At 39.0% G+C, this 16,894-nt stretch overlaps 1 protein-coding gene across 3 annotated transcripts; it reads right to left on the bottom strand.

Moving 5' to 3' along the window:
• Positions 1-5,370: 5,370 nt before the first annotated feature.
• COMMD6 (COMM domain containing 6) lies at positions 5,371-16,894 on the bottom strand. Of its 3 annotated transcripts, none has more exons than XR_014615976.1 (8): positions 16,826-16,894; positions 16,566-16,624; positions 16,015-16,080; positions 15,760-15,836; positions 14,318-14,486; positions 13,065-13,217; positions 11,905-12,044; positions 5,371-5,407 (listed from the first exon to the last, which is right to left on the bottom strand). XR_014615976.1 is itself a non-coding variant. In XM_084201328.1 (7 exons), exons 1-7 carry the CDS (start codon positions 16,872-16,874, stop codon positions 11,994-11,996), a joined length of 624 nt encoding a protein of 207 aa, XP_084057454.1. In that variant the 5' UTR covers positions 16,875-16,894; the 3' UTR covers positions 8,970-11,993. The 3 variants fall into 3 exon arrangements, 1 of the variants encoding a protein (XP_084057454.1); XR_014615977.1 differs by lacking the exon at positions 5,371-5,407 and adding an exon at positions 8,970-9,973; XM_084201328.1 differs by lacking the exon at positions 5,371-5,407 and having other exon boundaries at positions 8,970-12,044.

Genomic DNA, 16,894 nt, shown 5'->3' with positions numbered 1-16,894 from the left:
ACCCCACTCCTCCTCCTCCTCCTCCTCAACGCCCCGGGGCGGAGCGGCGGGGCTACGCCCCGAGAGGGCTCCGAGTCCCGGCCACCCCGGCTCAGGGGCGGGACAGCCCCGCCAACCCGGGCCCCAAAGGAGAACGCAACGTGCGCTCCGCTCCCGGTTCTGCCGAGTGCTACCGGCCTCCCTGCGGCCGCGGGTGCTGGGCTTTGCCTGCGGCTCGCAGCGTGGCTGGCCGTGAAAGGAGAGGCAGGAGGAGGAGATCCGCAAGGAGAGGAAGGTCGCCGAACGGCGGAGAGAAGGAGGTGGGGAGGCTGCCGGGCCCGCCCCCCCTCCGCGTTCGCAGAAGCTCCCAAGCGCTGCCTGAGTTGGTTTTGGTTCTGACGAGTCGGGGAGTCGCTGGGGAGAAGGGTCTCGGCAAGGAGCGGAGTCCCGGGGCACCTCCCGCCTCCGACAGCTTCGCTCCCATGGCCGCCTCTGCCCCGGCTGGCTCTCCCGTGCTGGGAGAACCAGCCGCACCGCGGCCGTGCCTACGGCAGCCTCCCCCCGCGCACTGCTGAGTCAAGAGTTTCATTACGGCTGATTTTAACTCTCCTTTTCCCCCTAAGCTTGTGTTTCCTCCTTGAGCTTTTAATTGGGGGGGAGGGGGGGGGGTGTTTCCTCGTCGCTATCGCGATAACATCTCTTGTCAATGACAAATCCGCCACATACAGTAGATGATAGTAACTAGTCTCCTCCGCCTGAGAAAGTAGCTGGACAAGGCTTTGCCCGCCATACAGCATCCGCATCCTTTCGGTAATTGCCAATTGTAGCGACTGTCCCCCTGTTTAAATCTGTAGCAGCAGCAGTGCTAATTCCCAGTACACGTTGTTATGGCCACCGTTTTAACCCTGCCTACAAATAAAAAAAATCTGTAGCTTGAGCTGAAGAGCTGCTCTGTGGAATTTGAGACTGCATGATTATTTGTGCAGAGAAGGGTCATGTAACGCTCAGGTCACAGCCCACAGTAGTCTGAACTGACAAAAACTGTCGCATTTGTGGTATTTTCTTACTATTACAAACCTCTCTGCTCATTTCCTGAGCAAACAATTTTGCTCTTATTATTTTTTTTCCAGTTTAACCATCTAGTTTATGCACTCTAGTTTATCAGTTGTAATTTTTAATTTAATATTGTTGTTTGGTAAGACCTCAAATATGTATTCTCTCACGGCATCCTACAAGCCTTAAGGGACATCCTACAATGTCCCTTAGGACAGGGGAGCTAATGCAAAAAGTCTTCTGCAGCCTGAATATCTGCATATGAATATGAACCAGCTTTAATATGTGCTACAGTGGGACAAGTCAAAGCCAGATTGGACTTGCTTTCCCAAACTGTTTTCATACTTGATAATCTGAACTACATTGTTTTACAGATTTTACAACAAGGGTAATTAGAAGTATAATGGCCAAATTTTGTGGATCACAAACCTAAAAAATTTCTTCTCCCTCACTCCGCAGTCCTTTGGCTTGGAATGGTATTTAAGATTTTGTGCAACAGCATTACAGAACGACAATTTGTGAGCCTCTCAGCAGTGCACCTGGAAGAAGAGCTATTTGGTTTCTGGCAGAAGTGCTGGCACGGGTTTAATGCTGCAGTGAGCTGCTCCCTTTCTGCCAGTTCAGTTCTGTGAGCTGCCTCTAATTTAAGTGACAGCGCTTATAGAGAGAGCGCAGTTGGCACAAAGGGAGCGGGAATGACGGCTCGGGGGTGAAGGGAGCAGCAAGGCTACTCACCCCTTTTGGCTACGCTTGGTTAGAGCATTCATCTAGAGCGTGAAGCTGCAGTTCAGTCACTTGAGCGCAAAGACCGATTTAACCTACCTGGGAAGTGAACTAAGCACTGGGCTTGCCCTAGAACAGCAGCAAAACCCCTCATACAATCTCCTGCAATTGTTTCAGATGGGATAATCATTAAATTACTCCAGTGAAGCAGCCTAAGGGGCAGGCTGCAACATACTGAATAGCTGCATCTGCATACTGACACCATCTCTGGGACTACTAGATCCCTTCTGGTTGGTTTATGCTTGTATATGAACTACCAAAACCAGTTTGTGGACAGCCACCTAGGTTTTTAGGTGCTATGGCAATACAAATATTTAATAATAATCAGGAAACTTGAAGACAATCATGTAAACACATTAAAATACCAAAAAAAAAAAAAAAATTAAGCTATTACAGATGCCTTGATGGTCTCACATCATACAGATGGAACAAGAAATCTTCACTTGAAGATGTTACAGAGATGTGTTTTCAGCTGATAATGATGCAGTTCAATTACTGCAAATTATCAGGTAGAAATGAAATTCTAAAATGTAAAAAATTAATGTAAAACTACTCAATTGTCACCATTGTGCCTGTTTTGTAAAGCCATTTGGTTTTTCCCTCTGTTGGGTGATTTGCATAATATGGTACGATATCTGGTTATTTTGACTTAATTTATTTTTATTGCTGAATTCTTTATACAAATCCCTTAGAAGATGAAATTGATTTATATAAATGTTACCACTAATATTTTAAGTACTTTCAAAATCAAATTCTCAGATGTTCATCCAAAATTTTCATGGTTTCTTTTTGCTTCAGCTTTTTATGTCTCTATGAGTCGATTCTTCATAGTAATCCCTTTTAGCTGTCCATTACTTTTATCCATTTACTTCATCATTTCTTATCCTTTAATCTGCCTAACACTTTTTATCCCCTCACCTCATTAACAGTATTTCAGTAGGAAGTCATTTCTTTTGTTATGTAACTTTTCTTCTTAAATTTGGTGCCCTTTTCTCATTTCTTTTCAGTTCTAAGATTTCATGTACCTTTAAGTTAAAAATTCCAATTTCTCTCATATTGAGAACAGGGCTCCTTAGTCCATGACATCAGACATGCCTCTCATGTAATTTCTAGTGTTTAAACTATAATGGTAACAAAAGTATCTTTCTCTAATTATTTGCACAATGTAGTTAGGAATTAGCATAAAATACATAATCCTTATAGCGCAGTTAATGGGAATCAAAAACCTTGGGACAGAGAAGAAAGCAACTTTCCATAGTCCTTATCCACAGCGCTTTGAAAATACATGTCTGTTCTTGATGAAAGAACTATTTCACCCCAGATCATCCCACAGAGAAGTGTAAATGCAGCACCCATGCCAAAGACATGACAGACAAAGTCACTGGTGAGGAGACATAGTTTTGTTTAACAATTCCTTTTTTATTATTATCATTATCAGTACCTTGGCCGAGATTTTTGAAACAAATTGTAAAATCCAAAGGGACCACTATTGGAAGATCTGAAGTACATAAGGTACTATGGGCAATAATTGCCATAGCATGTGCTGCAAGTGAAACCAACCACACACCCAATCAGACTTTTTTGAATTGTTGATAACTTGCCATTGTTTTTTATTCCAAACATAGACATAAGATGCAAAACCTCTTAAAGTAAGGGATATTATTGAAGTGACCAAAACCAGATAAAGGTAACTAAATGTAAGTGCCTCTGAACATTTTGGATATGATATGCTTGTCAGTGGAGTACTACATGTAAAGGTTATTTTTCCAAATAAAACAGAGAATGTATTTTCTTTCTGTTTATTAGAGGAAGTATGTTTAGTTCTCTAAGACCATACCTTGCTAATATTTGCTTTTTCTGCACATGGCACCACAGCAGCCATTTCATGTATCATATCTGGGTCTTCAGTTCATACTCAGTGTTAAAGGATTTAGACCTGCAAAATGGTGAGCAACCACAGCTCTCAGTAACTTCTTAAGCAGCAAAGAGACCTCAGCATGTCACATGATCAAACTGTTAATTGCTAGTAATTATCCATCCCCTTAAGCTTTCTAGCCACAATTTTAATTGCAGAAAAAATATTAAGTTATTAGAGGAGCTGTAGGCTTGACTTTACAATCCCATAATATATGCATAACTTCAGTCACCTTGGACTATTATTTCAGTAATATGCCCTGAAACTAGAATTGCTTCTGATTCAATTGCTTTTTTAAGAATGATGTCACTTAACTGTCTGGGAATTCAAGGTCCATTTCCATATTAACTTTATTGTTTTAAACTAGGAATATTTTATTTTACTTTCAGATCACCTTTTATTTTTTAAGATCTGAGATACAGACATTTTTATTTTAAAAACCATTTAATTAATTTAAACTACCTGGTCTTATTTGAAGACTGTAATGAAATAACTTCTAGAAATACAAATGAAGTGCTAGAAAGTTCAGTAGACTGGACATATTACCAGGGCTTTAAGCTTTAGCTGCTAGAAAAACTCTGTTGCCTCTTTTTTTAAAGTACATAAAAAACCTCACTAGAAATAATGAAAATTGTATATTTTGCAGGATATATAAAGATTACAATAGTTTAAAATGCAATGCCAAAGTTTTGAATGAGACATATTGGTCTTGCAGAGATATGTCCATAGCAGAGGACAATTGTTGAAATTTGTAAACAATAAAAATGATGAAAAATTAATCTCATAAGAGGTGGGTTGGTTTTAGTGTTGTCTTCTTAAATGGCACTAATCTTTTTTGATCAAAATGACAGACTGAATTTGTTCTGCCAACAAGACCCACTCCAAAACAGATTTAGGGGAACTGGAATGAGCAAAGTTCATAAGAGAATAATCCCTAGCTAGAAATTTTATAAACATCTCTAGAACTTAAAGCAGCCTGGCACATTTTATGTCTGTGTTCAGTGTTTTGTTATTCAATTTAATGTAGCACTAATTAGGAGAAACAATTCATTAAATTATTATACTTCTCTTCAAAGAGAAATTTGACTGGGGTAAGATTTTTACTGAAGTAATTTTTTCCTATCACAATCATCCCATGAAACTTTCTAGCACAGCAGACTTTGAATCCAGTGAAGAACCACAACACATTTTATTTAAAACTAAGTTTTAATCTGGAGTCCTGTGTAATCACAGCATCTTTCCATGCAGAAGTATTTGAAATTTGTTGGGGTTTTTGGTTTGTTTTTTTTTTTTTTTTTTTAACAGGGCCCCTTCCCCCCCAAACTGCATCACATGAGCTTACTAGAATCCCTGTTGTTGAGGTAATACTGAGTTTGGTAGCTGTCAGCGGCTCAGATCAGCTGCAAAGAGATAGTTACTAGTTACTGCAGGAGATAGAGCAACTTCTGCAACAAGAACTTCCATATTCCCTATTATTTCATTTGTAAAAAAGGAGCCATTTACTCCTCTACTATTCCCCAGCCACTGCAGTAACAGTAACATACAAAAAAGGAGGAAGAAGAGATGAAGTACTGTGACCACTGGACTCTACTTCTCTCCCTAACAGTGCCTGCTACATTTACCTCATTTGTGATTTGGAAGGGATCCTGGTCTGCTCCAGTCCTCTAGCAATGGAAACTAAAACAGAATTTGTCATTGCCAAAGCTAAAAAGAACACATTGATATTATGTCACAAATATATTATAACAAAGGATGAACCACAGGCTAGAAAGGTTAGCAAATCTGGAGTAGAGTGCAGAAATAACACAGAAGAGAGGATGCTTTGGAAAGCAAGAGTACTCCAAAGGGCACAAATTATGTCTCTTCAAAAGGAAAATGCAAATACCATTATGACTTCAAGTGTACCACTATTGAAGTGTTACTGTAGCTTCTCCACTTGGTAATATATGTGTGATAAAAGAAGGTACAACTTAGCATGAACAGCAGGGTACTAGTAGGCCCAACACAACACCAAGAATGGTGCCAGTGTAGCTACTAACATTAAAAAAAAGAACAGATGGGAACTCCTTAATCCTCTTTCTCATCGTCCTTGACTCTCTCCTAGGTAAATCGACATCTGTTGTCTTGACTCTCTTGGCTGCTGAGTATTTCTCAGGTCCCCACATTCCCAACTGTGAGAAGCAGTGTGGCACAGCACACCAGTGACTCATGCCAGATATGCGCTTACATTCCTCATTTTAAATGTAAACTTCAGTACCATTCTCAAGCTTCATGTCTGGTTGCAGCATCCAGGACTTCCCTGCTCAGAACCATCACTGGAAAGGAAGCCTGTCTTGCTTTAATTTGGGCAAGCTGTCAGATAAATATTTTTTTTACAAACACCTGTAAACTGACAAAGACTCAGCAGTGATGACATTCATTGGGAACAGAAAAATTCTTTTCAGCTTCAATAATACAAGAACATCTGAAAATGACTTTTCAGATTCAGAGGTAATTCACAGGGGAATTCAGCACCCAGGCCACTTTCAGTGGTATTCCTAAATGTGGCACAAATACACTGATAAATAAACTGCATAACAGAATATGGAAGAAGAATTTTAGAGTGGTCAAACAGCATGAAAACCTTGGACAGAGGAATGCAAATGCTTTTTCTATTATCAAGATATAGATCTAGAAAAATCTGCTTGTGAGATGTATAAACAGGGAAAAGAGTAAAATGAGAACAGGCCCCAAATGCAATATGATACTGTTTGAAGACCAAGTGATAATGCAGAAATGTTAGTATAATTTGGTTACAGATTTAAACTTCTGCAAATATGCAGCGAATGGTATGTATTCTGTTATCATTAAAATGCTGAATGTTGTTTATGTAACTGGAAATCTTTGTGCTCGTCTTGATAATAATTTTAAAAAGTTTGTTCCCCTACAATGTAAGAAGGGGGATGGAAGTAATGGTGACATGAATCTATAGTTCCATATCTAACTACAGAGGGGAAGAAGCGGGGTCCTTATCCCCGTTTACCAAAGCACCCTTAAGCCAGACATGCTGGCAAAGTATTGCTGTGAGGCAAGACTGTATGTGGCACTGCCACCTGGTGACTGATGCTGGGACAAAGTCCTCTGGAATTACTATCGAGCACAGAGACTCATTGCATGAAATAATAAATTTTCCTTACTTTTCCAAAGCTCATTATGTGAAGTGCAAAACTAACATTGAAACTTTCAATTTATATAAATGTAACAATATTTGTAATGTAAACACTGACAGAGCATTTGGAAACTATAGTACTTATACAAAGGGTACTTGAAGTAGGGGAGCTTTGAAATTACCCACAGCAGGTAAATGCAGTTTAGGGAAGAGAAAACCCAGAAATACTAAAATTAGCCTTCCTTCATGGAACAGATCAGCCATCTCAGCTTCCTTATTTTCTCAATGACACAAAGTCATGCGTAATTAAGAGACATATCCGAGTAATTCAACTAAATGCCAGGTCATTTCTCCACCTCTTCTCAGAAAAGCCTTGGAAACAAGAATCAGAAGTCTTTCCAAGCACCCAGGACTAGGAATGAGGAATGCTGAGATTCATTCTTCAGACTCATGTGCTGGCATTGGCTAGGGAATAATTCCTCTTGTCCACAGGAGCTAGTAGGCGGCTGGTTTGGATTTGTTCTGGAAACATTGTTAATAATAGTAGAGATTTTTTTTTGTTGCTGAGCACTGCTTACACAGAGCCAAGGCCTTTTCTGCTTCTCACAACACCCCACCAGAGAGGGGCTGGGGGTGCATGAGTAGTTAGGAGGGGACAGTTGGGACAGCTGATCCCAACTGACCCAAGGGACACCCACTACCATATGACATCATGCTCAGTCTATAAAGTGGGGGAAAAAAGGAGAGAACAGTTGGAGTGGATGGCATTTGTCCTCCCAAGTAACCACTACACAGGATGAGACCCTGCGTCCCTGGGGATGGCTGAACACCTGGCTGTCCTTAGCAAGTGGGAAATGAATTCTTTGGTTTGCTTTGCTTGCCTGTGCAGTTTCTGCTTTACCTACTGACCTGTCTTTATCTCAACCCCTGAGTTTTCCCACTTCTACCCTTCTGATTCCCCCTGTCATACCCCAGCAGGTGGACTGAGCCAGCAGCAGTAGGGTGCTTGGCTGCCAGATGGGGTTAAACCACAGCACCTCATACACTAAAGAGCCAAGAGCAGATCTGTATGAGTGAGTATGGACACTGTGCAATAAAAGCAAGAGTAAAGGAAGTATTTGGCCAAAATTTCACAGTGACAAGCAAATCCAGTAATGAGCTGGCTGAGCCTCAGGAAGGAAGCACTACAACAGCATACCAGGCAAGCTAAGGTCAAGGCACTCAGGTCAGGTGCTGACCTGCACCAATCCAGCTTCCAAATGAAGTGAATGCCCGGCAAGTTATCAGCCCAACCAACAGGTATATAACTGTACTAAAAATCCGTCTGTGAAAGGAGCTCTACCATGATCAACCACAGAATGTTGGAGGACACTGCTCAGTTTTAAGTGTTTCCCTCCCACAGTCCCCAGCCATTAGTAGAAGCTCTTCAGAGATATGGCATTTTTTTTCTCTGCAGGTAGATCAAATGACTCAAGACACATTTTTGTGTTATTCTAGTACCCACAAGGTCTTAACAGAACCACCCTGCATGCCTCTGCAAAGGAGTGGAAATTACCCTCTCATTACACCTACAGCCAAGAGGGTAATAAAACATTCAAACAGGGCAAACAGGAAAAAGAAACATTCTTCCCTCAATTTATCACCCCTCTCCCTTTGTTTTTAATTCATCCAAGGCAAGGTGTTTTCAAGTGTTTAAATAGAATGCAAAGGCTTAAAAGGGGGGAGGTAAAAAATAAAGGAGGTGGGCTCACAATGAGCAGGAAGGTCACATACCTTCAAAATGTGGTTAAAGGAAGGCAGTACAATTTTATGGAAGCAGAAACAGAGACATGCTTTTACTTGGCCTAAGTGTGCAGAAGCTAAATATATAACACTAATGCACAGACATAGTCCAGCCATTTGTGCACTCCTTCTGTGGATCTTTCTACAAAATACCTTTCTGCAAGTGTGCTGGTGCGTTTGAACTGTATAGGAAAAGAAAAAGTCATGTAACGAAGACAACAGTGATGGCTAGGACATTCCTTTATTATTCCCTTCCCTGAATTTGTTGACTGTGCAAGACCCCACCCCCCCTTCCTTCCTCCTGCTCTGTTCTAGGCAAATGTTGAAAAAAATAAAATGTTTACTTTACTGTTACTCCTAAATACAGTTAAGGAAAGAAAATTACTTGAATGTAATTTCCTGCAAAATTTCATTTATCTCACAGGTCCTCTGTCTTTTCCTGGTTCAATACAACATTTTGTCTAGCTTTCAGCAATTGATACAAAGAGTCCTTGCAGCCTGCAGTTACCCATTAACACTTTGGTACCCAATCACATAGAAAGACTGCATATATCTGATCTTCATCCTAATTTAATAAGGAAAGAAGTTTAGTCATTGTCTAGTCCTGAACTTTACTCACTGCAGTATTTACAAGACAGACTTCCATGCAGAAGGCTTAAAACAAAACACAGACCAGCTTTGTCTTTATTACCTACATATTTAATCACTGTCTGTGGACTTACAAAAATATTCATGTAATACAATTTCTATTAATCAACATTTAGAATTAGGAACACATAAGGACTCCTGATTTTCTTTGAAAAGATCTGGTTTCTGCACATATAGACAAACAAAACACCAGCTTGTTTGGACATATTAGTATTGCTACCCTTAAACTTAAGTTTTTTGTTTGGTTTCCATTGAATAAAATACTTAATTCTTCCATTGCTCAGTAGAGGAACTCCTGCTGATAGTGATCAGGACACATTTCAAAAGTTTGAGTACACAGCCAACTTTAAATCGTAACTCTTCTGAAAATTCTCAAGACAGTAAATTAGTACAGTATACATGTCCAAGCATCTTCCAGCCAGAATTACAATAGGCTGAAATTCAGGGACATTTAAAAAAATATTCATCAATACTTCTAGAATATCTGACTTGACAAAATAAAAGTCTTTACAAAGGCTGACAACTTTCTCTTCTTGCTGATAGAGCAATCGAAAATGCTAACTTGGTGTTTCCTCATTACCTTCCAACATCTACTGAATTGCTAAGACATGATTAATTAAATCTTCTTTTCCATGCAGTTCCAATGAAGGCACAAGTATTTCCAGCTATATGAAGAATTTATGTGCATTAGAACACAGAGGAAGGAAGTTATTTGTAAGGCTCCAGCTTTACTAAATAAAAAAGACAACCTTATTTTTTTCTGGAATTCTTGCATTGATGTAAAACAATTAATTCACTAGGTCAAAGCATGACAATGTTTTCCAGTTATATGAGCCTTACACTCCAACTTCTGCAAAGTAAAAAACAACAACAAAAGAAATCAGCTGCTCGCATCACTTTTCCATATACATTTGTTTGCTCTATCCTTCAGCCCTGAGCCCTTGCAGAGAGACAAAGGAAGAGGCAAACGGGAAGTGTGCTCCCAAGAGCATTTTGTGACACTACACCAGGAGGGTCCCAGAAAATACCAATCTGCTCTCCCCAGCCACAAAGCAGACACCTCAGACTTCAACCAGCATAAACAAAGTATTATCAAGATCCATGGTCATGGCCAAAAACTTTTGTCAAAGCCAACACTGTTTCACTTATTTGGGCTTCTAATCAATTCCAAGTATTGTTTTTATGCATCATGCATAATGCCTAAAATAGGGGCATTCCTGAAAGGATGGTAGCATATGCAGCATGCACGATGTGCTGCAGTTTGTTTTCATAGCACAAAAAGGCAGGCATAACCTGTATCAATGACTTTCATCCAGCTCTTAAAAAATGTTAATTTAAAAAACAGATTTGACTTAGAAAGGTAGAGTAGATGTTCACATTTTAAGTGGGCCTGAAATCCTTTGAGGATCTGTCCCAGCAAAGCTGGTACTCAGTCCCTGCCAGCCTGCAGTTGAAGCAGAAACTTTAATCTGCTTATTAGCATGAATTATCTCTCTTCAGATTTACTACTTCTACTACACCACCAGCACATCTGGAGATGCAACAGTATTGCTTTCATTACATCCCACAATATTTGCAGTGTGTTTTGTTTTATGGAATATTCAAGGAAAAAAAAATTAAGAGGCGAGCATGCAAGCACATTGGATTAATCACTCCCCTTTAGAAATGCCCCTATTCTTCAACATCAAAGTCAAAATTTTGTTGGTTAGGACACCTTCTTAGGGCAACATGCAGAACACAGTCCAGTGGCTGCCTGTTACAATGCAACATGCAAAGAAATCTTTTAGTGTGGTCCTTTCTCTGATGTGCTTGGCTACCTCTTCAGACTGAATTTTCAAGTTTTCTCTTGACTTTTCTAGTTCAGAGGTTGAAGTGAGGTAACTAAATCAATATTTTAATTTAATTAGAAAGAAGACGGCAGACCAAAACATCAAGCAGAAGGCCACAGATTAAAAATGGATGAAATGAAAAAACAAAAACCCATTAAAATACTTTTGAGTTAATTTTCCTCTCTACCTTTATGTAAAATTAGCCTCTGGGCTTCATTTCAGAGAATTTTGGGTCTCTGAAAAAACTTAATTCAGTCTTTATAAGCCTAGGTGGTGGGAAATAAATATTTGAAATCAACAAGCTGTTAGGACAAGTACAGTCTCCAGTTATTAAAAGACTGGAAGCCAGATCTGCAAATAGCTGCAATCAACTACCCAACAATGCTATTCTTCAAAAGCAGCTGTATGCTTGTAACATCATATTCTCCTTATATGTAATACTACTGTTGAGTCCAAGCCCATCCTAATTTTACAGATAAAAATATTAACATGGGATTCACACTTCTCTCAGTATCTTCCCAGTCAACATTTTCAGGTGTCATTATGCACTACAGAATTTAGTGTGTAGTTTTTCACAGGGGTATTAGGAAGTCTACAGAGATGCTTCTCCATACACATCCTGATATTTTGTCTACCAGGATGAGCAAAGCTGGACACGTTTCCACAAACACTGCAGAGTTGACTTCAAGTAATCAAAAGTGAAGAAATCTTCACAGCAATGCAAGGGGATGCTGACCAAATCCTGTCAAGAAGACAAGGATACATACCTTGCTGAACAATGGCGCTTTATTCCCTATGCAGAATGGAAAGTTTACTTGATCTTCCTCCAACATATCACTGGAAATAAAAGTTCCCTTCAAACTGTTTCAAGAACAGATGCCATTTCCTTGAACTGTCTGAAGAAGTTCTAAAAAGCAAGAATTGGGACAAATTTCACTTGCTTGAAGAAAAGCTCAAACTGCAGTTCAAACTAGTGTGTTAGACAAAAATACTGTCCATGTTTCTCACTTTCAATGTACAGCTTGAACTGAAAATATCTGCTTTTCTTTCTGTGGGCTGGTTGGCATTTGAACACATTAACTATGAAACCTACAAAGGTGATGCCTTATTAGCATGGGCTTGCCTATTAACAGGAAAAGATGCTACAAAAGAAAAAAAAAAAAGTAGTACCCGTGCCATAAAAAATAAAATAAAAAACCTCTCACACGAATGTTTCTACTCCCAGCTGAAATAATCCAGACTTCTCAAATGTAGCATTCATTTCCTGAAGTAGCTGAACAACAAATTATTAAATAGGCTTCAAGTGGAATAAATGCAACATTTCACAACACCCAAAGATTGAGAATATCATTCTCAAATTTCTGCTAATCAAATTCCAAGGATCTATTTAAGTTTGTATGATATTCTAGGTGATGTATTGACCCTTTAAACAGAAATGACAATACAAGGGCCATGTTAATGCAAAATTAAAGTTACATAAATTCATAGATGGAGACAGAGCAATTAAGAGTCAGTGGTGATAAAGCAGACTAATCTCCATTCCTAATCATCAGCAATTGTTAGGCTTAAGCCAAGTTTTAGATTTTGAGGCTGGGGATCAGTTCCGTAGAACAAAAACATTCTATGAACTTTTAACATGACAGAATGATAGTTGGCAAGCTCAAAGATTTTAAGTCTTTGGTTGTTAGTTTATTTGTAAGAGAAATGATCAATTACTGTCAAATTAACAGTTTCAGCTAAGTGAGGAAGAACTAAATACTGTGAAGTAAGTATTCTGTGTTTTAAATAGTTATTCATTGCTTCCTGTTTGCATGACTGTACGAGTAAACAAGCAGCACAAACATATGCATCAGGGTATACAGCTGACCCTCACAATGGCACTGTTGTTTTTAGGAGACTGAACATTGAAATAGCACTCAGGACAGACCTTGAACTGTGGGATCGTCATTTCAAAAGATTTGTCTGTTATTTGTCCTGAAGGGTCTGCCACTGTTAGTGTCACTGTGACGTAAGGGTACTTCAGAGACCTGCAGGTGTCAGAGCTCATCGCAACTCCCAGCTTCCATTTCATATCTACAAACTACAAAGATGAAAATTGTTGGAAATAGTGTCACAGACAGATATCTACCCCCTCATTGCTATTTACTTAGAGGGATAGCTCACAGACAACACAGGACATCTAGAGATCTTATCCAAATGGAAAACAAACATAAACATTCAGGTATTATTGTGACTAAAAATCATCTGCCCTTCCTTTTAATGGTGAATAAATAAGTAATTTCATAAGTTATTTCACTTTATCTGTTTTCCTTATTCAAGTACAATCAACAGGCAAGTACACTCTTCTTAAAATTCTAGTAGGAGGAGCATAAGCCAGAGAGTTCACCCAGCTTGTATATAAGGCAAGAAGGTTTTTGTTATGTTTTCTTTTCTTTAAAAGTTTCTAAATCAGAAGTCTCTTAAGTCTAAACCAAATAATTCAGAATAGCAATAAGAGAGAAAAATTAAGGCATTTCATAACTATATTTTAGATAAATCAAGGTACAAAACAGATACATTTCAGACAAGTAAGCTGTATTTTTTAGCCTTTTGTGAAGAAGAGCCTTTAGAAGTTTATATCAAGCCTCAGAAAAAGATTCTCCTTTCCTAATTCTATACTCTTTTAGACTGCTGTCAGAAAAAATAAATCTTAAAACATAAACAAATTGCTACTTTTTCAAGCAAAAAAGGAATGCTGGAAACTGACAGAAAGCACCTTTAAAAATAATATTTAAATTTTAGGGAGACAAAGAATGAGCAGTCAAGTGCTGGTGTTAACAACTTTAAAGAACAATTTACATTTAAAACAGATTTACATAATGAGCTAATACAATAGTCTGCCAGACTGACTGCCATTCATCTTCCCTAAGAGTACTACAAAACATGAATTTTTTAAAAGGTAGAAAATGTGACTTTATCATCCAAATAATATTAGAAAACTGTTCAGCATGCAGACAACCTGGATATGCTGCTTTATCTGAGTAAGTATTTGGCAACACGTAAATGTGCACACAGGTAGGAAAGCTTTCAGCAGCCTATCTACCTCTGCCTGCCTGACAACACAATACAACACACACAGTGAGACACTGACATTTCAGAAATGTTCATCATTAGCTCAGCTGCACTTTGTCCTTGAGTTACCTGCCCCACTGTGGCTGTAGTTCCTGCTTCTTCTGACACAGCAGTGGCTTTGCCCTGCTCATTCCACACATGCCGAATAACCTGAACTGCGTGTTTTGGCAGAGTGCTGATGCCACTGCCCAAGGAGGTGACGAGTTCTTCTGTAGAGAGGTTGTTTCTGGCTGCTGTGCTATAACAGATACATCCAGAGACCACTGCATCAATTTCATTCTCCACCAATTTAATACAATTCCTCATTTCACCCCAAAGAGACAGCTTTTATTTCTACCTTACGTGTACTTTAAAACAATTCAGCAGCCCGTGATTACTTTTTTTTCCTAGAACGTTACTGATCTTCTGTATCCATGTGCAAAAAACAACATGACCTTAATAAGCCTTAATATGCAGAGGCCTAGCTTTGCTGGGCTTGCACAACATCCAACATCAAACCAAAAATAATCACAGCCTCCAAGTGCTGTAGCAACTGGAAGAAGGCCCAAGTCAGTGAGGGGGGTGTGTGTAGAGCAGTTAAACAGTATCATTATTTTAGAAACAACTCCATTTAATTAAACACTCAGCCGGTGGAATTGAAATGCCACCAAAAGTAAGGACTTCTAGGTTATGGCATAATGGGTACTAACAGGAGTCAAATGATGCCAAGAACCCTTTAACTGAAAAGGCAGCAAGTCTAAAGGAAAATAGCCTCTTGATTTCCTCTATGGAAACAAGTAAACACAGAATCTTACTCTGTCTTTGCTTATGCAGCTTCACTCCTCTTAAAGAGGCATTAATACAAGAGAAAGTGAGTTGGTCCTCCAAGTAGCATGGTTGAATGTAACTTCAGATGTTCTATTTTATAGATGGAAAAGTAGTATTTTAAATTTCTACTGGTATATTTTCCTGAATCGTATTAATGCTACATAAAATCTTTAGATACTAGATATTAAAAGAACAAGCAAGATCTTGAAAATTTTTATATTTCGAAAAATAGAAAAACGTATAAACTAAAAATACTGCCTAAAAACTTAACTCATGGCAGAATGCAATATTATAAGCTCTGTATCCTTCAAAAAGGCACCAATGCTGATTTCTGATCTCCAAGAAACAAGAAGCTTTTAAACCACACTTTTTCCAGGCAAAGGCCCAGCTGACTTAGCTTTAGAAGTGAGCTTAACTTCCTCTATCTTGCCACTAGGTCTAGAGCTTGCAGACACCATCTCAGAACCATTTCCTCTTTCTATTTTTTAATTGCAAAAAGTGATACTTTATATTAAGTAACTACGCTTTTTAATAACACAAGCTAAGTCAGGTGTTCTTTTCTGTGTACTGAGACTTACAAACTTTTGCCCTTTTACCAAATCAGTTCATTTTATATTTACATTTGATATAACTTTTCAACACCACCATAAAGTTGTGATGGAAGGAAAAAAGACATGGTGTAAAGTAGATTATTTTGTGCTTACCTAAATAGAAATGAAAGAGTGTTAGCTACTTTTGCCAGGTCACCAATATTAATGTCAACCCCCGATGTTTGAATTCTCTAAAAACAGAATGTTAAAATAATTACAAATAATAAATTATGCATTAGTAAAAGCATCTTCGTATACACAAACCAACAAGAAACACACACAAGAAACCCCACATCAAGTTGGGAATTCTATCCTTAACAGCAGATACAGCTACTATTCTTGCTCACAAGGGCTGATGTGCCAACTTACCTGACACAATTCAGTTGTATTTATACCTGGGATCTTATGGTTCAGATGTTGAATTATTTGTTCACACTGTGAAAAAAAAACATGTTTAAAGACATTGTTGATACAAAAATGGACAAAAAGAGTGTAGAGTGCAGAGTAAAAGACTGAAGTAATTGAAATTACTGATTTTAAAATTCCATCAAAGACAAGGAAAGAAAACTAACCAAATCAAGACTTCAGTTTCTACCTCACTTGCTAATTAACAAAACAGTTTCATATTAACTGTTCAAGCACACACTACAGTAAATAAGCCGAATGTTTTTTTAGACCAGTCACCTTGATATAGCATTTAAATGATAGACAAAAATAGATGTTTAGAAGTCTTCTGTGATAAAAACATAAATTTTAATCAAACCCATTGCTCTTAGCAGGACTGATCGGTTTTATGAGTCAAGTCAAGTACCACATACCTAAGGCTCCCTTTGCATCACACAAAACCTAAAAGAGCACAAATAAAAAGGCTTCCTGGAGTGCTAGAAGCCCTTCCCCATCCCATTTATCGCCCTACTTACCAGCTCTGCAAAAAAGTCTTGAGGTATTAAACGAATCTTATCTGCTGCACCAGCATCATCTGAAAAACAGCAGCGATCAGAAGCAAATACCTAAATAAAACATTACAGTAATAAATGCAATCTTTCCCTAAAGAATGCCTACGCCATCACGCATGCATTTACCTTCACTGAACTCAATCAATTTTAAGCTACACGTGCCTGAAGAAAGCCCCGCCTGCCCGAGCCCCCCACTCCTCACCCCGGCTCCCCGCCGCCCTCACCCAGCGCCACCAGCGCCCTCGCCAGCGCGCCCGCGGAGCCGGCGGCCATGGCGCCGCGCGCCCGCCGAG

This window comes from Fringilla coelebs (assembly GCF_963513975.1).
Source record: "Fringilla coelebs genome assembly, chromosome: 2".
In the NCBI taxonomy this organism is placed as follows: domain Eukaryota; kingdom Metazoa; phylum Chordata; class Aves; order Passeriformes; family Fringillidae; genus Fringilla; species Fringilla coelebs.
This window is presented reverse-complemented; position numbering and strand designations above follow the sequence as displayed.

Excerpts from the sequence above, each read along its gene's own strand:
- COMMD6 (XM_084201328.1), bottom strand. The coding sequence starts at position 16,874 with ATGGCCGCCGGCTCCGCGGGCGCGCTGGCGAGGGCGCTGGTGGCGCTG. Across the intron at positions 16,081-16,565 it reads AAGACTTTTTTGCAGAGCTG|TGTGAACAAATAATTCAACA; the intron begins GTAAGTAGGGCG and ends TTTTTTTCACAG. Across the intron at positions 14,487-15,759 it reads ACTCTTTCATTTCTATTTAG|CACAGCAGCCAGAAACAACC; the intron begins GTAAGCACAAAA and ends TATCTGTTATAG.